Source organism: Solea senegalensis, linkage group LG5 (assembly GCF_019176455.1).
Source record: "Solea senegalensis isolate Sse05_10M linkage group LG5, IFAPA_SoseM_1, whole genome shotgun sequence".
In the NCBI taxonomy this organism is placed as follows: domain Eukaryota; kingdom Metazoa; phylum Chordata; class Actinopteri; order Pleuronectiformes; family Soleidae; genus Solea; species Solea senegalensis.
This window is the reverse complement of record NC_058025.1, coordinates 4349535-4373157: the sequence shown is the minus strand read 5'-3', so window position 1 is coordinate 4373157 and position 23623 is coordinate 4349535. Positions and strand designations below refer to the sequence as shown.

At 40.0% G+C, this 23623-nt stretch overlaps 1 protein-coding gene across 1 annotated transcript in view; it reads left to right on the top strand.

Annotated features, from left to right (window-relative positions):
• LOC122769418 (EGF-like repeat and discoidin I-like domain-containing protein 3) overlaps positions 1 to 23623 on the top strand; it is a 114239-nt gene that overhangs the window by 72228 nt on the left and 18388 nt on the right. The window contains exons 4-8 of the mRNA XM_044025938.1: positions 2884 to 2997; positions 11224 to 11405; positions 18112 to 18267; positions 19514 to 19658; positions 20432 to 20616. Of these exons, the coding sequence (XP_043881873.1) occupies positions 2884 to 2997; positions 11224 to 11405; positions 18112 to 18267; positions 19514 to 19658; positions 20432 to 20616 (782 nt within the window). The remainder of the gene's footprint in view (positions 1 to 2883; positions 2998 to 11223; positions 11406 to 18111; positions 18268 to 19513; positions 19659 to 20431; positions 20617 to 23623) is intronic.

Here is a 23623-nt window from a genome sequence, read left to right as displayed (position 1 = left end):
AGTTGCATCAAAACACACTGATACAGACTTTCAAAGTAAACTTGTAACGCAGTATTTCCTCATGATATTGCAGTTAAGATCTTCATGATGATATTTCACAGAATTCCAACTTAAAAGTGCTTGTTTTGATATGGAAAATAAATCTATTACTGTCAAAAAGAGAGAATTGAATCTAACATTAAGTAAATAATAACACTGACATCTATAATATACATATATATATATATATATATATATATATATATATATATATATATATATATACATATATATACATATATATATATATATATATATATATATATATATATATATATATATATATACATATATATACATGTTGATGATAACATGAGATTAAATTGTGGGCCGCCAGTTTGGCATCTTTGCCTTATTGGTTGCATTTTTCACAAAACAGTCTTGTTTATGCCTCGATCCCTCTTCTACCTCTCTCTCTTTTCATTTAGTTATTTATAGGCGTTCTGCAGTTTAAAAATGTTACTGCTTCCAGTCACGGCTCCTCTGTGACCATTATTCGATAGACCATGACTGTATTTCTCTGAATCATGAGATTCGCCGAAAACACATTTTGAGATGTTACTAATGTGCCTTAGCGGCTTTCAGAGATTCTAATAGATAAAACTTCGCAGAGATGAAGCACCGGAACCGACTTTACTTTAATCATGTTTCAGTTTCTTAAGCTCCTTAAATCTCAACCCTAGTTACATATTCATCAAGCCAAAGTATACCTGTGAGTCACGGGTGACTCGTGGTGTGTTTTATAGGATTAAAAGTCTCACTGCTGCCAAAGGCAAGTTTGGAAATGATTAGAAATGCATTAAAATAATTCTACAGTTCACAGTTGTGTCCTGTATCTACAATGCAACGGCATGCAAATTGGTGTGATGGATGGAGTCATGGGGATCTCTAATGCTCTTAGATGAATTAATCAGAGAAAGCATTATTTCAGAGAACAATTACAGAGCAAAGGGGGGGTTGTAGAGTAGACACTAACTCAATGACACTTTATCATGATTTGATCTGCTCTGTGTCGTTTGGCGTGTTTCCACCAGCTCGCCTTGCCTCGACTCGCCACGCTGCGGCGCGGTTATTTTGCATTTCCACTCGCGATAGTACCTCATACGTGGTACTTTTTTTGGTACCTGCTCTGGCGATGGTTCCAAGTGAGCTGAGGTGGTACTATGCACAGAAAAGCACATGTACATAGTTAACATTTGTGCACATTAAAACAAAGACTCAAACAGATGTTATTTAAAATGTGTTTTATAGTGTTCCAATGTCAAATTTAATCTGGTTTTCATGTACAACTACAGTGTTTTTTCTCAATAAAACTTGTTTTTTCGTCATATTAAATTGTTAATATCCTATTTTAACATGCAGTGAATTTCTAAATAACTGCCAGCTATTGAAAGTGAGTCAAAAGCACTTACTCACAGGACATTTTCTGGCCCTTTTCTGGTTAAAATAAGTCCAGACAGACATTTTGAGGCTCAGGTGTTAACGGGTTAATGTTCTCGGTCTGAAAAAAGTAGCATCATGACATATAAGTTGAGTCTCCATGAGGCAAACCTTAACTGACTGATCCCCAGAGGACAGAAGACAAATTCTGATATAATACTGATGTAATTCTCGATAGATAGAAGACAGGGACACTGACTGCATAATATTGGCGAGGTGGTACTGAGCGTGACTTCGTCAGACTGCCGGGCCACCACAAGAATCAAGCCAAACAATGCCCAACTGTATAGATCAGTTAAAAAGACTTAAAAATCCTAAAAACATGGGTTAATCTCCACCAGAAGCACTGAACTTTAAAGAACTGATTCTAATGATTCAGTTACACTGAAATCAGCTGCTTTACAAGTCACTGGTCACTCGTTTGTGTGTGTCGTGTGTAATGTGACGACTCCGCCCACGTTGAGTAGGGACTATTTTGTAGTGGAAAACCAACCTAAACCGTGCCATGCCGTGCCGTGCCGTGCCGTGCTGTGCCGAGCTGGGAAAAGCGGCTTTTGTAATGTTGTCAAGAGAATTTTGTGACACTGAAGTGTTTGGTATCAACGTACAATCCAGATGTAGGCGAGTCGAGTTGCACAATCTGCCGCCGCAAAAGTATCAAATGGAATAAATGCAAAGCAAAGCTGTTCACGGCTTCCTCCCGTGCTGTGTGAGGAGTAAAGAGGTTCAAAAAAAGTCACCTCTGCTTATGTAGCCTTATAGAAAGCACCGTATCAGCACAAAAAAACTCCCTCCTCAAAGGCCTCTCTGATTCATGAATAATTTGTATTAAAGATTTTTGCTTCTGCTTTAGGTTTCGTGTAATTAGGTGCATTTTTTTGGGGGGGGAGGAGGGGGAATGACTGTGCATATTTTAACACCATAGTAGCCCCCTTTGACATACACGTCTAAATGCATTCCACGGACAATTGTAGACTGAGTAGTTGTGCAACCTCATAATAAGTGACATTCATTTTCAGACTGTGGAAGCTTTCTAGCTCATATAAACACAATGTTAATTCAACAGTACGTTAACATTTCTGGAAAGTGGCCAGTATCCACAAAAAAGCCCCTTGTAGATTTGTGCAAAAAAAAACAACTTTTCACACCAGCAAATAAAATAGGTCTCTTCATTTCTGCAAGAAAAGTACACTAATTGTTCCTAACACTGTGAACCTGTGTTGCAACTAACTGATTTATTATTTTCAACAATCCAGTGGCTTTTTCAGCGCTTCACGGGGAAAATTCAATATATGCCCGCGACTAATGAATTCTAATGAGGATGAGGTCTTTCTAATTACTAAAGTCTGTTTCAAATGAATGATTGCCTCTTTTTTTCTGTCTTCCTTTCTTTCTGTCTTCCAGATATTAATGAATGTGAGAGGGATCCATGCAGGAATGGGGGTATTTGCAAGGATCTGGTCGCCAACTATTCCTGTGAATGTCCAGGGGAGTACATGGGGAGAAACTGTCAATACAGTAAGTGTTCATGTCGTGTTTTTCTTTTTTTTTGTTTTCTTCCAACTCGCTGCTGATTTCTGAACAGCGCAGATAATTGCACAATAGATGAGAATGAGCCAAGCAATCTCATCGATTAGAGACAGTTTGCAGGTAATTACCATAAATAACATCTAGCCATGCTTCGGTTGACAGTGCATTAACCTCTTGAGGGTAAAAAAAACAACAACTTTGCAGAGGTTGTACAAGTTTATTAAGTCTTGATGACATTTATTTACTTATTTATGTCTTTTTTTTACTGTTATAGGTTCTTTTGGGAGATATGTGTAATCCACAATTGATCTTATCTTGTTTGTAACATAATCCAAATGTTATAAATGAAAGACCCTAAGAAAACTGTACATTACATCCTGGCTTAAGAAGTCCGATGCCTCTGTCTGCACTGCAGTATTAAAGTTTTAGAACGACAGTAGGTGTTTTCAGTGTCCTGCATAGAAAAGTTAGTTGTTGTTTTTTTTACGAGATTGAATAAGGCAAACTCTTTTATTCCACGATTGTATCCTTAGATACATTATGGGCTATAAGCTGATCATCTCTGATACAAGTAGGGCTTCGTATCTGATACACAAGGTACCGTTGCGCTTGTGATTTTTGATTTGATTCCTTTTCTATTTACTATTCAAGATTCATTCAGGGATATTTCAGTCTCCGTACCGGTGCCAAAGTTCGACAAATCCAGCCTAGAAATGCTGCAGACATTTTTTTAAGTATCAGAGTATCAGAGAACAGTGATGTTGTGTTGTTTTGAGGTGACGATCGAGGACACGGACAATGTTCTCCTGCGATGACAGCAGAGGATACAGGAAATGGCATATATTCAAATATCAATGTCAGGATTTAATGAATCCTTACACAGCACATGTTGCGGCGTTTAATCAACATTTATAGAGTTGAATTTAACACTGTTTCTGAGTCTATTTGGTCCTAAATCAACTTTTTCCAGAGTAAAATTAACTCAAAATTGAGTAAAAAAATGAGCACTGGTTAACCCCTATTTAGTGTTAATTAAACTTAAAGAACTCTGCAGAGAGTAAATATGACTCCCAGCAGTGTTGATAGTTTACTGTGGTAACAAATCCACTGTCACTGCATTGAGTTATTGAAGATTAACACTGGAGGCTAATATAACTCTGGTAAGTGTTGTTGAACTTTTACACACTACTGCATGGATGATTTATTCCGTTGTGGTGGAAAACCAACGAAGACGGAGTCAAATCCTGTGCAGTCATCAACGCTGCACCGATAAATATGTAGTGTGATTTTTGACACCTCTGTAGTGTCAAGTTGCATCCGTCCATATCGTGTATTACCAAGACTTTGACGTCTTGGAAATGTGGAAATACAGACTGTGCGTTGCTTGACTGCTGGGGGTCAAGGACCATGTTGCGACACGTACGCAACAGATGTTTACGCAGGCAGGCCATATTTTCTCTCTTCTTTATTTTTTCCATCATTTTTGCCAAGGGTTTTTTTTTTTTGAAAACAGAAAAAAAAGAGGCTTTCTACTTTTAATATGCTGGAGAGCACTAAAAGGCTTCATGAGTTTATTACATTATTGTGCAGACGTTGAATGCTCAACAGAGAAATATATTAGGATTAAGATAAATCTATCATTTCATATCATGTGGTATTGCTGGACTATAAGCTCCACCCCCTCCACCCCCTGCACTGCTCCTTGCAAATTAATGAGTTGTATGTTTTATGGATGACTTTTTGTGGGAGATTAGATATTAAGATTTAGAACAAGGTCTGCATTGGAATGAGAGAGACATTGTGGTTGTTGTTTTTATTACATAACGTAGAAGGGAAGGTGGAATGGGTGAGTCACCAAGAAGAACAACAACATGGCTGATTGAGTTGGTGAAGCAGGAGGAAACATTTATTTATTTGCATCGGACTCAGAGTCAGAGTTGTGATATTTTGAAACGCTTCTGTTCTGCCGGTGAAACACCAACTCAACACGCTGTTGTTTGAGTCTGAACTCCGTGCGGCGGAATGCAATAACAATGCAAAAAGATTGTTGTAGCCAACGTGCTCCACCTGTGCTTTTAAGTGAAACCATTTCCTCTGCGGAGAAGTCGTCTTGCTACCTGGAAATTGCAACTGTATAATATCAATCCACCGCGAGGTGCAAGAGCACTTTGCTCTTAAAAGCACTGGGAGATGGCACACTTACTGCCTTTGGAGATCATTGGCTTATTGCATTTGGACACACCCTGAAAGCATTTGCACCGTGCACTTCAGGAAGCCCAATGTCTTCCCATTTAAACTCGCGCAAAAGGTTGACTGTACATTTTTACGACGGTCACGCTAATTCACCCCTGCAATAAATGAAATATTTGTACGGTGTATTACGCGGACCATATTTCATCGTGTTATTCTCCAAATTGAGTACTTTTTGGATCAGTACGTTCGGGCAAATTAGATTGGTACCGAAACAGTGACCATGGATTAAAATGTCTTACTCTTGCCTGCGTTGTAATAATGTGATGCTTTGATGGAGCCACATCGGAACTGTGCAGAAATGTTAATTTTACACTTGTCACCCAAGGGTATAAAAACGAGGCAAAGGTCCCACACTCTCAAACACCCTTGAAGCTAAAAGTCGCTGCCACTATAACTTCGTTTCTTTTTCTTTTCTTTTTTTTTTTTTATATGGGTTTGTTTCATTTCAAATCAAGTGCACTGGGGTAAAGCCGAACACAACACAGTCCTGATTCCTTTCCACTGAGCTGTATATGTGTCTCTGACAAGGCTGCTGTTTGTCAAAGAAATGACAGAGAAACTGGGTTTGCCCATTTCCCCATGCTGTTAAAACACACATTATTAATACGTGATGTGTGGCGTATGCTTTCATGTGTAAAGTGGATTGAAATAAACATACTTAAGTTACATCAGCATTTACATTTTCTGCACAAACACACACATGCATACAAAGTGCAGAGATGTGGCAAGAGCTCCACGCTCATCATGTTTATTCCTCTAACAGCTGTTGACATGTTCATAATGTTAAGGTGCCCATTAGCAAACGCAACCAACCCTAACATTTGTGTATCAAAACCATTGCATACAATAGCAGAGTGATTATTTGACACCAGATCAGAGGTTCTCCAATTATTTCTTCATCTTATAGTTCATAAAAAAAAAAAAAACTGACTTTGCCCACATGAGAATACCTGCAGTGTGTGTTCGCCAGCAACAGGAATCACATTCTTATTCTTAACAAATACACCTTTTTAATTTCCATATTGAAATTCATCAGTTATTGAACGTGTCGCAGTCTCATTAGAGAGTTTCACAGGAGCTCAGAGAATGTACCGCGGAACGCCTGGATCGTTCTTCTGTGTAGGAACTCATCTCGTCCTCCGGCTGGTTCCTTCAGCCCACGCAGCCGATGTCTGTGCACGACTTTGCCCACACACATATTGGCTTTTTTTGCAGATGAAGCAGCAAGTCATATGTTTTCTTGCCATATTGTACTCTACCTGAAATTAGCGCGCACACTATTGTGAGGGGGGAAATCGGTGCTCGGGTCTGGCCTGTTCCGTGATTATCGGAAATAGTTACAGAGCTTTCAGTATTGATTGTAATGATCCCAAGGAAAGCAAGAAGAATAATTATTGAGTCATATAAATGATAAATGCCGCAGCCTCTCTGCTGAAACTGCCTTTAGACACTTTCAGATGTGAATAAAGGTTAAATAAGCCGTGTTTTCATCATGGTAAAGTTCGGTTTGGTACAGTACGGTACGGTTTGGAGCGGTAAAGCCCTCGGTCAGGCTTGCGTTTCCTCCAAAAAAACATGTTCTGCTTTGATTTTAAAGTAAAAGCACTCTTAACTTGTCAGTTACCTGATTCTTTTTTTATTTTTTTAAAGAATTATTGTGAAAGGACCAACAGATGCTATTTAGAGTATTTAAAAGTATGTTTTATGATCTCCAAAGGCAAACTCTTTGCGAAGCTTACATCGCAGCAGGTGAGGAGAAGACGCGCGCCTTGTTTGAACGTCAGACAGAACGCTGCAGAGCGGGCGCTGCTGCCGTCACACACGCTGCACACGCATCCAGTGTGAAACCAGCCTTACATACTGGACCTTTAGGTCCTCTAACAGGATTCTCCGTCTTGCGTAAAAAGCCCTTCCAGTTAATGGTTGTGACTGCCGTGAACCCAATGAACTAATGCCAGAAAATTGCTGTGGTTTAACTCTATATTAAGCAATTATTGAGGCCTAATGCCCTTTTAAGAACCCGGTTATTCGGTATCAGCCGTACAATAAGAGATTATGCAGGTATAATAGTAGGTTTGGTAATCTTAATTACAGTATTTAAATGGTTATTTAAATATTTATGTTCTTGCACATGTGAAAACCAGGTGCTTATTCTTGCTTACACGCATACGGAAGACAAATTATACACCTGCTGTTATAAATACAGCTGCATTTAATTCAGGCTCATTTGTTGCAGGTGGAAAGTCTGACATTGTGTTTTGTGTCTTTATTATTATTTTTTTCCTCATCCACTCCTTTTTCCACCACATGCTCATTAGGATTTGTGTGCCGGCATAAATTTCAGTGGGACTCTTAATTTGTTTAGGCTGTAGGTAGGGCTTATGGGAGATGGATTTAGCTGTCACATCACCGCAGTGCTGGTGTTAGTGATATGTGCTGTCGCAGGGGCTGATGTATGCTCAGAGGCCAGTAGGCCAGGGCCCAGGTCCTGACTGCCTCTGCTGCTCTGACGGGCGACTGGCAGGCAGCTCATTAAAAGTGGTCCGTCACTGCCACAAGGTGAGAAGTACCATGGCTTTTTCAACAACGTTCTGGCACAACATCCGCATAGAATATGTGACGTGAGAGCTACCAACAATTACTATGGACAAATACGTCGCCGTGTTCCCGTGACAAGAATTTATTTAAACTGAAATTTAAATGTGAAACTAATTGTTTTGGTTGTTTACGTGTGGAAAACTGAAGCAGCCAAATGGAGAATCTTACCTTCACAACTCTAGTATCTATTTTTCTCCTCCTGGACTGCCTGTCGGACACCGCAGCTGGCACCACTGTGACCACACAGAGTAATGTCAGAGGGAAGTGGAGCCAATCTTCTCCAGGCCCCACAATAGAAACTGAAATTGTAATTATTAGTAGTTCTCTATTTGGACAACCCAAAAATTAATGAGGAGATTTTCTTAAGGACGGATATTGAGTCTGCAGAGTAAAGTGGAGGCAACATTTGTTTATCTATCTACATAAACTGTTTATCTCCTCATGTCCCATTACGTAAATATGAAGAAAACCTGAATTAATCTATTCATTTTTGAAGATAAAATGATGAATACAAATTTTTATATAGAAATATGGTATAATCAGTTTGTCATCTTCTTTTATTTATATTGGGAATACAGCGTTGACCCATATTCAGCAAACATACCCTTAGAATTCAAAATGCATTCAATGTAATCATTGTATGTATGATTTATGAAATGTGTGTTTATGTCCAATGACACCTGACAAGACTGACAAACCTCCTCATGTACTGTGTGCAGCAGGCAAAGCCATTTAAACACACACATATCCATTGTCTCTAAATTACAAGGACGAAAGAGCCAAAAATGCAAATGCAGCTGGGGTCTCCGCTTCGCCAGCACATATCATTTTAGAGAGTTCTAATTTCACACCCCAATCCTTTGGCTTAGACTGGTTTACCACATCCCAGGACAAAAAGCGGTTTATCCCCAAGCCTCTTTTTGAAGCTTCAGCAGTAGGCTGCCACAGCCACCTACACCATCCTCTCATCAGTGTGGAAGTGGTGAGTCACACACACACACACAAGGAAAAAGCAGTGAAGCAAGAGTGATTTAGCATATTGGAATATACAAACACGTCTCTGTCAGCTCACACAAACACACACAGTGCACTCTTCGCTCACTTCCCACTGCACTGTCCCCAGACATTACTCACTGTCTCCCTGGCTCCCTCAACCCCACTGTCTTACCAGCTGGATAGGTTCTTGCTCGGGTTGTTTTCATTGTTCCTTTCTTTTGCGAACTCTCGTTTGGTGAACGTCATCTCGCCACCCTCAGTGCTGCCAGTTTGTTCCATTGTCTCTCAGACACGTGCGCACGCCTTGTCTGTTTGTGTGCCAGTGCTGCGTCTGAAACGCTTTGTTCTTTTTCTTCGCTTTAATGGTTAGAGATGGCATCGCGGCCCTCTGATGACCACCGCCGCAGGCTCCCCCTCAAGGCTGCTTTACATGGACATTTACAGTTCATCCAACATGAGCAGGCAGTGCCTGCGGCTGATCTCATTTGATATGTTCAAATTTCTTTTTTTCGGAGGGCATTTTGAAAGTTCCCCTATCGTTTTTCAACCAGACATTCTCTAATAGGGAAAAAACAAATGGGCTGGTTCAAATTTACATCAGATGCACCATTATTACAGAAGAATAAGCATTATAAATTGCATGTGTGCTCTTGTTTTATTGCTGCAGTTAAGTTTATCTCTGTTTTTTGCAGCTATCGCTGCAGAGAATACATTTGAATGTTATGATCTACTTCAGGACTCAATTGGACTATTATGGCGTGTTTCCACTCGCGATAGTACCTGGTGCTTTTTTTAGTATACCTGCCCTGAACATTGCCGTGACATTAGAGGGGGTTGCAATAAGAAATAAAAAGATGACATTCATCAGACCTGCCAAACAATGTAGGCAGTGTTAGCTGTCCTTCATTGAGAAGTTCCTTTGTTTGTTTGTTTTTAGATGGTGGCTGCTGATTTTATTTTGATCAGACCGAAAATAATGCAGCGGAAGTGCATGCTACTGTATAATCTACACAGCTTAAACCATGCTTAATTACTACACTGTGTATTCTAAAATACCCAGGTTGCATCGTTCTGCCATCTATAAGCTTGACTGAGAGGCCGCGCTGTGAAGCTGTTTACGTTCCAGAGACACTGTAGGGGAGAAGAAAATGGAATAATGTGGGGGGCGTTTGCTTCCTGAGTGTTGAGCGGAATTCAAACCAGCCTCGTGTCACCCCCTCACAGCATGGAAAAACCTCTTTTTGAGCTTTCTCAAGTGAACAAGTTGCCTATTGCAAATTAAGCTTTGAATTTAATGTATATCCTGCGGAGAGACAATTTCATTCCAATTTTCACAACTGTGGAACAACTTAGCCGGGGATTGTGAAGACCTGCAGTCACGTTTGAAGGTGGTTTTCTTGGCACTGCCGAGTCCTGAGTGATTATACCTTTGTGCAGGTTAAGTGTGCGCAAGTTTGCATGAACTTCAGATGCAGGCTAAATCGCTCAGAATCCGTTATGATTTAAAAGAAAGTTACGTTTCGTGTGTTTCCATTTGGGAAGAACTGGCAACTCTCACTTATCAACACTAACACACCATTGCGGACATGTGTCCCTTTCCTCTGCTCTGTGATTTTCTTTCAAAAGGCATTTTAAAAACTAGAGCACAAATAATTGTTTGTTTTGCAGAATTATACGTCCTCTCCTGAGTCCATGTCACCACAGGTGTGCCTATTTAAATCCCCGCGATGTTCCTGGACATAACTAATTAGGATTAAGAGAGGAAAGCAAGCTGCACAAAGAAGAAAGGACATTGTTTTGGACATTTTTATAGCAGTTTTAAAGCATTTTCTGGAGAAAAAGAAGTTGCCACAGCTCCACGGACGGAGCCTTGAGGACTCCTTTTCTGACTGGGGGTCACATGATGGTCCCTCAAATGAGGGGAGTCGTATTCTTTCGACAACTGTGAGTCAAAAGCACGTTGCCATAATATAAGCACTGGTTTTCTTGTGGCGAATCAAAGCAACAATTATAGTGAGATGAAAAGCAGAAGGGGGAACAAATCCATGATCCCCTCAAAGGAAAGGTTTCCATTGGGGGTCACAGCAAACAGCGTGGCAAGAAACGTGCAGCTCTAATGACTGCCTAGTTGTAGTGCAAGTAGAGGAGACTGAGGCTTTTGTGTCAGAGAGAGAGAGAAAGACAAACAAAGGTGTAGAGATACTGAAGAGGAAAAATGAAACAAGATGTGGAGGACAAAAGGACGGTACAAAATGTGGCATTTTAGAAAATCTGTATGCAGTACGTGGAGTGAGTTGCATGCGTTCAAGTGCTGGGACTGTATGAAGGGTCATCTGTATCACTCTCTCTCTCCCTCTCTTCACTCAGAATGCTCTGGACCGCTGGGCATGGAGGGCGGGATAATCTCCAACCAACAGATAACGGCCTCTTCTACCCACCGCGCTCTCTTCGGCCTGCAGAAGTGGTACCCTTACTTTGCGCGCCTCAACAAGAAGGGCCTGGTCAACGCCTGGACCGCTGCCGAAAATGACAGATGGCCATGGATCCAGGTAAAGCACTGTCACGGGACAGGAGACACACAAAGACACACTCTTAATTAGAAATAAATCCATTGTTTTGTAGCTTTAAATAGTTTTGTTTGACTAAAACAAACCTCCACACGACTCTCTCTGTGTTTCTGAGTGTAGCAGAGTTTAGATCTTGACATTCCCATTGCTGCACACAGGAAGTGATTTGTTTCATGTCAAGACAGATTGAGACAATAGCAACTGTTGCACTAGTAAAGTGTGGAGTGTGACTGAAAGCACAAAGAGGCGCCCGTGAAAAGTTTTAGAAGTGAATTCTGCTGTGAATTTCTCTGTGAGATGTGAATTTCTCTGTGAGATGAATAAAGTATCTATCTATCTATCCATCTATCTATCTATCTATCTATCTATCTATCTATCTATCTCAGAGTACATAAATGTTGTTGTGTTGTGCAGGTATACAAACGCTCCCTCACTCAGACACTAGCGCTTACAAATAATGTTAAATCATTCACGTTCACAAACAAAATGAGAATATTAATAACAAAAAACACCTAAATTTGGGCACTTCAGCTTCCATTGTTTTCATTTATTTGACTAATAGTTATGGATGTAGTTATAAACTGTTGACTGTGAAAGGACAATACTTTAAAAGAAAATCTTGATAGAGGATAATCAAGGTACTTGGTGCTTCTGCGAGGCAACAACAATAAAACAGAACTCATGAAATCATTATAGGTTGGAGACAGTTAAAGGGAAAATAAAATCACAAATGGCTCTGCCAATTAAATTTTGTTTTCTGAAAGCCTCAGGCCCGCAACTGCAAAAGGCTTACGTATTTATTCAGGTTTTTAGTATAGAAGACCTTTTGACAGCTCAAATATAACAATAATTAAAGGTCAGGTCCTGAAGTGATCACTAAGTTCTTACAATCAATTCTAAAACATGCTGTGAGCCTAAAGTGCTAAAAAGTCCCTAATTATTCCACACTAGTGCAGTGCCCGTGCAAAATCTGTTTTTGTGTGTGTTTTTAGTAATTGTTGGTTTGGTGTGTTTGAGTGCTCATTGTTACTATTACACAGCAAAGGTTCACTGCGTTCGTCATCTGCCTTAGCTGCACTGCTCCTTGTCTCACTCACAGTGCTGTGTGAGTGAGAGGGGGAGTGGCTACAGTAGAGCGGGGCCGATCTCTTTTGCATTACTTATCCAAACCACGTCGAACTTGGTACTGCACTTACTCTTGGTCAAGGCACCTGTCAAGTTTGAAATCAGTCGGATCATCGGCACACGAGCACACGGACGGACGGACAGACAGACGTTCCTGGAATTTATAGATAGATGCCAAACTTCCGTCTTCTGTACTCAAATTCCTGGGCCTCTAAATCTTGTGTAACCGTGGCTTTAGTGAATTATGGCAACATTTCAATGCCAGGTTTCATTGTATCAGACACGGATTTAAATGAAAATGTTCTCCCTCACCTGAAATGATCTGGCTCGACTGCGTGAACACAAACAGCTGTGGCTTATAAAACTTCTGTCGCATAAATTTGCCCTCAACGTCTCTTCCAAGGCTCCGTCGGCTGCGTGTTTCACAGTATCCCAGATAAAAAAAAGAATTATGGTAATTAATAATTAAGCTACTTAAATTCATTATTGCGGAAAATAATGTTACATTTCTTACACTCGTCACTCACATCTGTGATAACACAAATGCTGACAGCAACCTTTGAAACAAGCTGCTTTCAAAAACGCTATGATACGCAGTGAGAATAAAAAAGAGAAACATACTACACTTTGACAGCGTGGTGGAGAAAGCGAAACTGTACCTGTAACAAGAGAATAGTAACTAGGATGACAGGGCACAAATAGATTTGGGAGAGGGGGAAAAAAATGTGGGAAAAGAGAGTGAAAGTCAAAGAAACAGTCGATGTGAGTGAAAGAAGAGAAGCCTGGCACATGGTGAGGGTGAAGCGATGGAACATAAAACATTGTTTGACTTTAATGATGCCACGTGGGATGTTGCACAGGATGCTGCAGGCGCCGTGTGTTTCTACACAAGGCCCGGATAATTGGGACGTGAGTTCAGAGGTTTACAGTCGTGTCAGTGTACTGGGATTATCCTAAGGAGGCATAGACATGTGCTTTTGTAGCGCAAAGTGATGCGGCGTGACTGCGTTTGCGCGTCTGCCAAGTCAAACAGGTTACACTGACAGATGACAACCCTATCAGAATAGGGATGAGGATTTTTTTTTCCCCGTCTATTTCTGGTTTTCTCTGGTGCAACATGTCACGTTAGATATCAGTCAGTTTTAGCATTGTTTTCCCCAATAAACCTTAACATATGAATCAACCAACTTTGAATAATTCATCACAGCAGTGCAAAGACTAAAACACACAAAACACTATTTAAATCTCTTTGGGTTTATACATCAGTTCATGTGTTCATGTGTGTCACACGTCCACATTATGTACTGTGACAATATCAGTTTTCCTCAGCCTTTGCCACTATGAGCTCGCACACAAAATTGCATCGAACTCTCAAGGGAAATATGTAACTGGTCTGACCAATATCAGGAAAGTTAAGCTCCAGCCAGCTGTGGTGTAAGGATGAAACAAGCCAGATCATTTATGAAGGTTGTGAGGGGTCTATACATAATTTAATGTGAGACAAAATGAGTTAATTACATAATAACCAGATTCAGTTTTCCATTTTTGTGCTCACATCTGCCGGGCATGTGCCATTTATCAATAAATAAAACTAGAATAGGCTCCAATTCCATGTCTGTCTGTGGTGCTTTGGAGAGTGCAACCCTATGAAATGTTCTAGTCTGCTGCGTGCTTCAGCTGTAAACCAGACAGAAACACAGCATAACGGCAGTCAACAGTTTAGAGATTTTTCTGAATCCTTATCAGGCTCAAACTTGACCAAGTAGCTACAACTTACAGCCACCCATTCATACCCATTCACTCACACATTCATACAGTTTCATACACATTTGCATGCTGCCAGCATAGCCGTCAGAAGCAAGGTGGGGTTCGTGTCTTGCCCAAGGACACATCGGCATGTAGACTCGAGGACACAGCCTTCCAGTTGAAAGACGACTTGAGCTACCGTCACCCCTCCAAGTAAATAAATAAAATGAATATGTGTGTGTTTGAATCACAGTGCCACAGGGCTCTTAACTACTTTCAAGGAAAGTCATCACAAGCCAAATTGCTTCTGACATGGATTCCTTATAAAACAGCACTATACATTTGATAAAAATGTAAATGCAAAGAGGAAAACAATGTCTTTTTTTTCGTGCTAGATATAAAACCCCTGCAAGTTGTGTTTGTCGATAGCCTTCAGCTTTCAAAAATGTGTTTCCTGAAAGTAGTGTCTGAATTGCAACAGGAAAGTCAATTCCAGGATGTTGTCAGTGGTTAATGCTGAACAATTTCTCAGAGTTATGAATATTTTTCAGACAGAAAACACCTTGAGTTGTGCCCCTGCAAACAAGCCGTATTTCTTCTTTCTGCTGCTGCAAATGGAGCTCGGGAATAGAAATGGTTTGATGTAGACATTCATTTTTTTTATTATTATTTAGCGAGTGATACAGATTTTTTTTATAGGTTTATGCATTTTACCACAGATCGTTCGACAAACACAACAACATGTACGTCTAGAAATAGGAAAGGGTGAAAGTGTACGACTCGACTCTAAACTTTGCCTTTCGGTTAAGTCTTTTTTTTTTTTGCACTGTTATTTGGAGCACTTTTGAACAGAAAACATCTCAGACAAAATGAGAGTGTACATAAACACAATTTCAAAACTTTATATATTTATTTGACACTACATAACAGAATTATTATTTTGGGGAAAACAACTAGTAATGATGAGTGGACACTCTTTACTTATGATAGAAAGGCAGATTTCTTTCATTATTTCACTCAAGGACAAGGAAATTATTATAAAACAGTGCAACTGTATGTAACTCTTACGGTTCAATCAAATCTGGCCCTCCTCAAAGAGAAGTTTTGACATCCCCGCTTTCGAGTGTTGCTGCATCTCTATGACAGTGTTGAATATTGAACACTTCCAACAGTGTTGCTTTACTTTAGAGTGGACCCTTTGAGAGTGTTAAGTCGTTTATAGCTATTCTTCCCCCCTCTCTGCTCAGGCAACGTCTGTGAGTACTGTTTAAATGTCTAATGACAGGTTATCAGTAGCTAACCGCTAATGCTAATCGCGGACGCTAACCGCTAATGCTAATCGCTAACGACGCTAAATTAGCTTCATGTTTAGTGCCAGTGTTTAATACTTTATACTCGTTTTACTGTGTTCACAGTTTCACAAGATTCCCATTAACCTGCATGGACCTTTATCGCTGTGTACTGGAGTTTTGTGGGAGTGTTTGAACTGATTGGAAGCAAATTCATGACATCAACAGTATTACAGTTGCTGATTTTTGCTTTGTAATGGCAAATATATAGAAATAACATGGGAAAATGAACATGCAGGCATGCATAGTGTATATTTGGGAAGTGCACAAAAAACTTGAACTAATGTTAGGAACATATTTTATTATGAAACCAAATTATGAATAGTTGTGAATGGTTTATAAATATGTGGCCTGCTAAATTTATTTGCTGTTTTAGTGCATTCCACACGATTCACGTTAATTGTGTCTCAAATGAAGACATGGTTCCTTCAACCTGACACATTAAGCTCCGTGGACAAAAGGTCCGCACACTCAGGATGCTCCCAACAATGCCTCAGTCAAACAAATAAATGCATCACTATTAGTGCCGAAGTGACAGAGGTGCATTTCTGAGTGGTCATTAAAATATGTGAAGGATCATCCCAATTACCCAGGCAGTGGCCTTTTAGTGACAGGGTCCCTAATTAGTGCAAGAAGCATCTATCTCAATGGAGAAAACTGAGAAGAGTGGAGAAGTGCTTTGAATGAGATGGAGTGGCTCTACTGGGGCTCTTATAGGGGTCCTTATGTATAATTAACCTGAAACGTTGGTTTATGTAGAAAAAAAGGGTTGTCATTTTGAATTGTCACTTTAAATGGGCGGCAGCAACGATAGTTTTTGACAAGGTCAGTGAAAAACAGTTGTTTTCTCATTCTGGATGCATAATACTCAATATTGTAATCACGAGTAACCTCAGGAGACACAACTCATTGTCTTTTCTTTGTTTGAATAACACAGGAAGAGAGTATAATGCAGAAGGCTGTGTCTATTAGTAGGAGTGTTTGCAGCCAAATATTTTGTTTTTAAAGTGTATAATTTTATAGAAATAAAGACATGTCTGCACTGGAAAATGAGGTCCAATCCCCGACGACACCAGCCTGAATACATGTTCACATTGTAAGCAAAGTTTTTGTTTGCAAAGGTTATTGACTTTTTTTGTCTAAATTTTAAAATTAGTCCAGAAAAATTGCAGTTGAGTCTCATTCTATTTTGGTCTGAATTTCCTTTTCAGATTCCCCTCTTCCATTTAAGGTTAATGGCCATGTGCTTGTTTTCTGCTTCCTTCACTTCTGCAGCTATGGAAAAATAGACAGTGCTGCTTATATATATGTTGTCAGAGTGTATTTCTTTCCCTCTGAAATTGAGTTTGATGATTGAATAATTGCCAGGATTGTTTGTTTGCCTCATCATATTTTGTCAGACTACAAAAGGCCGTAAATTGCCAGTCTCCACGGTCAAATCGCTCCACTAAATCACATCTTCTCTTAAGCTTGGTGAAGATAACGGCACTGCCCAGGTTAAGTCTTCCAGAGCTATTTAATATGATGCAGTGTCTGGCTTTTGTTTCATGTTAGTGTCAGCAAAAAGATGTTATCGCAAATGTCTAATCTGTTGTTTGCACACATTAGTTTGCAGAGATAACTAGGGTTGTTTACAAACCTGTGCAAACGTTGCTATCGCCACGGATGCCCTGCTGAGCCCTGTTCAAAAATATCACTGTTAAACAAAGTCTTGCTTAAGAAATAAATGATCTAATCATCAAAAGTTCAAATTAAACAGTCGGTCCATCACAGCTGACTAAGTTGTCAGTGGGGTACCGCCATGGCTGAGACTCTGTGACATTATCTGTTTTGAAGAGGTGAAACTAATCACTGAGATCATCTTGTCCTTTGCAATTTAATTACTTTGCAAGAGTTTCTTGGCCTTTATGGAAGGATCTTTTGCCAGTATTCTGTTCATCTATTCTGGTAGGTAAACAAAAAAAAACATGATTACATAGTGTCAACCTTGTTAAACACACTTTGCCAATTTTGGAGAAGAAAGTGTGTGGAAAAGGTGCAGTTTTAAGAAATATGTCAAAAAGCTTGCCAAAGCAAACCTAATGCCAGTGTGTGAAACATCCATTGTGCTTAGTTAATATTTATCCTATCATGTACACTAAGCGGGATCTGTTAAACATTCATCACTTTCCTCTCTCTAAACTCTTTCTTTTCCTCTTGGCTCTTCAAGCCACTTTACATTGGCTCCATATTGACAGTCTGCACAGGGCTGACAGAATTGATCTGGAGCTTGAGGATTGATTAAATGTTCCATTTGATCACAGACTCTCAGAATAAGATGGATGGCCCTGACAGAGAAGAGACAAGGGAGTGAATTGTTTCCCATGACTTGCATATACACACTTCTTGTGCACTGACTCCCACATTCACAGTGTCTGAAAAAACAATATTTCCTAATTTCCGAACTCTTTTTTTTCTTGACTCCACAGATCAATCTGCAGCGGAGAATGAGGGTCACGGGCCTAATTACCCAGGGTGCAAAGCGCATCGGCAGCCCAGAGTACGTCAAGTCTTACAAAGTTGCCTACAGTGATGATGGAAAGACCTGGAGAACGTACAAAGTCAAGGGCAAAGATGACGATATGGTGAGACACACACGTGGGAGCACAAACACAGTCAGGCACAACCGTTGTCATCTCTCTACTCTAACCCCTTTAGCTTCTCACTCTTAACACACAGACAAAGACACACACTCGTACACATGCACACACTGGAGACAAGGCACTCAGTCAAGGACAGGGTGGAGGACATGATGAGATGGCTTTTTAATTAGCTAGCACACACCGGGCCCATCTTGCTGCCCCTTACCTCTTCCACTTTTATGACTTCTAGATTGAATTTTTATACTATTTGGGGATGAACAGCCACCAAATAGGCCACACAGTGTTCTATCATTCCTGACAGCAATCCACGGCTGTCTTCCATTTGGCCGAGTCCTGAATGACCCTGACTTTCAAATGTCTACTCAAATTTATTACGCAAGATATTAGGCCTGGGCTTGAATTTTAAGCTATCACTCACAATATTTGTTGTACAGAGAGCAAAAAAAAAAAAGTGTGAGGCCGAATGTAAATTTAAGGATGTGAAAAGCAAGTTAAATTATTGTCTAAGAACCTGTGAAAAAAAATGACAACTGTGGCGTAATGACTCAAAACGTTTCAATGGAATTCAATACAGTGCCTGCTCAAACCTATGTGGGTTTGATTCCTCCAGGTGCCTCCAGTGTTTCACAGCAATTTTTTAACACTTAGCTTTTTTTTATCATTCAAATTTGTCACACAATTTTCTGTGGGGTGACAAAGTCAGAAGAGATATATTTGATCACAAGTTTTGAATGGCTAAGTTTTAGGAGCCAAACACCTTACCACCGTATTATATCAGATTTTGTTTGCTTCCACTTTGACTTGTTGCCGGCCAGTGACAGCTCCTATTCCCCCGTATCGCATGAACACACCACTCTATCTCGAGTTTTCTCTATTCTCTGCCCCACTGTCTGCACCCTATACATGCTCTACATCAGTCTCTCAAATCCGAGACTCTGTTATAGGCTAACTCAGGACATTTGGATGATACACTTCAGAATATCTGGCAATATAACCAGAGCACTAATTTAAAACACTGCACCGTTATTCTAAATTACTGGCTCAAATGGTGCAAGAAATTATCTATTTTTCTTTGTAATTCTAGATCATTGACCTTGAATGACAGCAATTTGTCGAGTGTGGAGTAGACACTAGAGACAGCGCGAGATAGACTGCCACATTACACCAAAACTGATCTGCTGTACCATCATACTCACCCCATCTGCTGTTATTCCACCTCCTGCAACAGATTTTCAGAGGCAACGTTGATAACAACACTCCATCAGCCAACTCCTTCACCCCTCCCATTGAAGCCCAGTATGTGCGCATGTACCCCCAAGTCTGCAGGAGGCACTGTACCCTACGCATGGAGCTGCTCGGTTGCGAGCTAACAGGTGCGTGAGCTGGGATTATTTCATCCAACTTAATCCAACAGTATACAAATAGTTGTGCGGTTGTAATAAACCTACATGTGCCAAAAAAGTTCCTGTGTCTTAACCCTTGAACACCTAAGCCTCAAAATGTCTGTCTGCACTTTTTTTTGCTTATTTAAACCAGAAAATGTGCTGTGAGTAAGTGCTTTTGTCCAGAAGTTGGCAGTTATTTGCAATTTACTGCATGTTAAAATAGTGTATTAACAATTCAAAATGAAGATTTATTTAAAAACAACACTGTAGTTGGACATGAACACCAGATTCTGCATGTTAAATTTGAAATTTGAAACGTATAAAACACATTAAAAATAACATTTGTTTGAGTCGTTTGTCCAAAAACCTGGTGCCCTCTGGTGACTAAGACTCTGATTTGCCTGCTTCCTGAAACAACGCGAGGGAATTTACCGTGATAACCACATGTTTGCTTTGACGTGCAACTTCTCAGCTTTCAGAAACCGTTGGAATTTTGCCGTAGTATGTCTTGATTAAACCTAGAATATGTGAATTTATTGCCGTAGTATGTCTTGATTAAACCTGGTATAATAGGAGCCAGGGTCGCTTCTGAAAAACAATTGTCTGTTATTTTAATATCGCATATCTGGTTCGTATTCTAATAATGACATTAGGAAATAACTCCAAATTTAATGGTGGCTTTTTGCACAGCACTGTGCTTTATTTGTTGGGGTTTGTATTTTCGCCGCCGTTTGTAAACTATTCGTTTTCATGGCTCCTAGGTTGTTCAGAGCCACTGGGAATGAAGTCCGGCCATATCCAGGACTACCAGCTCACGGCCTCCAGCATCTTCAGGACGCTCAACATGGACATGTTCACCTGGGAACCAGGGAAAGCCCGTTTGGACAAACAAGGCAAGGTCAACGCTTGGACGGCTGGACACAGTGACCAGTCACAGTGGCTACAGGTAAGACGTTGACTGATCTACATCAGAGATGATGTGGCTAATGTGTAGATTAGAGTCATGTATTAGCAGATAAAAGAACAACAGATAGCCTTGTTTTCCACCAAGGATTAGCTTGTATTTCCCTGGTATAGTGATTGTTTAGTCAGAAATTACAGGAGCCTTTAATGCCCCTGAAAATAGATAGTTAACTTTTGCAAAGACTGAGTTGAAAATCATTGTGTAAAAGAAAAGAAGAAAGCAATATTTGTTTAACAGTTGATATTGGTCTGTCATGCAACATAACTATATAATCATTTTCTAGAGCTTAGAATCCATCCTGATCCTCCCTTATGTCCTTTAAATTGTTATATTCGTGCCGTTGGCATAATGGTATTAAAGAGGTCTTAAATAGTTTGAGTTTAATTTGATTTGTACAATACTCTGGCAGGGTTTTGCAACATTTGATAAAACTGCTCTGATAATGATCCAAAATACCCGTGAAAAATATTTCACAGGGGCAAAAAAAAGCCTCTGTTATAAAGAAGTTACATAATACATGCCAGATGATTTAGTTATTTAATATAGGAAGATCTCAATCATGATTACAGCGTGAATTGTGAATGAACTGATCATTTATAAAAAAATGTACATCTGTTAGCACGCTCTCAGTATCGTTCTCGGAATCAGTCAGTAATAGATATTCATCTTTTATTTGTTCTCGCTGCCAGTCTTTGTGAATGCAACACCCACATGGCCTCGGTTGGCAGCGTCTATAGCGCCGCTATATCTGGCTGTAACCCAGCTGCTTTCTATCTCTATGTAACCGGCCAAACCATTTGTTTTCATTACAGTTGCTGATGGTTGAAAATGTCTCCTGAAAGGGACAAGACATGTCCCTAAGTGAGCATTTACTCAGCAGCCTTTTTTGCTTAACGATATGTCAGCTTAATGTAAGTTGAGGGAGTTTAAGATTCGTATCAATCACGTATGCCCGCATGTAGAGGATGTTTGATTCTATTTTTCTTTTATAATAGAAGGCAGTGGCAACGCGTTTTGCTTTCAGAGTGAGAAATAACTCTTCCGGTAAAACTGATAACACTTTTCTCATACGAGACATCTCCTTGTTTTCTGGTTTTTGTTTCCACACCCACCACCACCAGCAGTGACACAGCTACTGTTCTGTCGTTGGCTGTTATTAGCTCTCGGGGTCTTCAGTCAGATATGATTTTTATCACACTGAAAGGTTTTTTGTGCTTCAGGTGGAGCTTAGCCAGGTCATATCATGGCCAAAAAGCTCAGCTGAGCAAAATGGATCGCTATGGTTGAAGGAAAACCATAGCTACATGCTGATCCGACAGGAAGGGGGGGGTGCTTAACAGAGCCAGCGAGACAATCAATGGATTCCACTTTAAAGGCCAATTTCTTTGCACTTGGATTTATCTGGCTTTTGAGAAGCAGATATGACCGAGTCCTGTTTCACGTTTGTTGACACCACCGTCAACGGACTAAAGGTCGGTGGTGGAAGGCTGAAGGTCATGCTGTCACATTCTTTCAACATATTTAAAGAACTGTGGGCAAATATGACGCAATGACACGTTATTGAACACCATGACTCTGGAAATGAAGGTGGGTTTCGCGACAGTAATTCCTGCAGCTTGCTGCTTGTTGGCAGAGGCGCACTCAGCGGCAAGAGTGGCAATTCTTGTGATCCTCTTATGCATTTGTTAAACTCCCACACTCACTGTCCTCTTTAGGCCGGTTGCCATGGCGAATAATTGATTTTCTTTAGTGGCATTAGTGAATGACTTTATACATTTAAGATTAATGGAATTAATCAGCCCTAATGACAAATTAAGGATTCTTATAATCAAGACAACTGCTGTGGAATGAAAGCGGTGAAAAATACTTTCACCCAATTGTCAAAGTGGATTCCTCAATGCATAGGATTAGACGAGGGAGACGGCAGTGAATGTCCATTTGTATTAGTCTTTTCCATGTTTGACAAGACATTGACTATTCTCTCTCTTCTTTTCTTTTTTTGTCAATAATTAATTAGCACATTGCTTTACTAAATGATGCATCCGTCCAGATAATCCGTCAGTCCGTCATAGCAATTAAAAGCTTAAATAGTGGGCGGCGGAACATTTGAATATAATAATTTTGAACCCAGAATTCAAAGGTGATATTTGAGACATTTAACTTTTACTGCAATCCCAGTTGAAAACATTGAAGGGTCATATCTGTGTTATTTTTTATTTTTTTTACAAACATTGAACCAATTTTCACGTCAGTAAAAGGTTGAGATGGAAAATGAAATTGTTTGTGCTGTAGAGCAGCAGCGGACAATTGTCACATGACGATAGGAGACAACAAGGTGACACTGACAAAGTGTATTAGCTAACTTTTATTGAGATTTTAGACATTTCCCTGGTCATTTTTTCCAGGTTTTTTTAACTGATCTACAGTTTGGCATTGTTCGGCTTGATTCTTGTGACGGACGTCTTGCTTGTGCCTCTCTGACCAATCAGTGGCCGTTTAGTAGTATTGCAGCTACTAAAAAGTCGATTCAAGTCGAGTTGAGCTAGTGGAAATGCAAAATAAGTTGTTGATCCAGGTGCAAAGTATTCACACCAAAAAAAAAAAATCAGCTTACCTTCTGCCTCTCTCTCTGGTTAAACACCAGCTACTGCATTCAAATTTCGAATTTTTGTTATCATTGAAACCAGTATTTCAATCGCACATTACCTCATTTTCTCAATGTCTGGTGCATCATCATCACTTGCCGTATTAACATAATACATTCCTTAAATCTCTAAAGTTTCAGCGAACGAAAAACTGTGACATCGAAAGCAGACAAACCCCGAGCCGAATATCTTCCTCGACTACTATCCAAGCTAAAGCTGCTCGAGCCCGGCAAGACATGAAATTACCACAATCTTTCAAGTTGTTTTCAAGAGAGGAGCTGAATCTGACAGACCGGGCTGCCAAGCATTCCAGCTGGCATAAGCTGATTAGTTAATTGTGCACA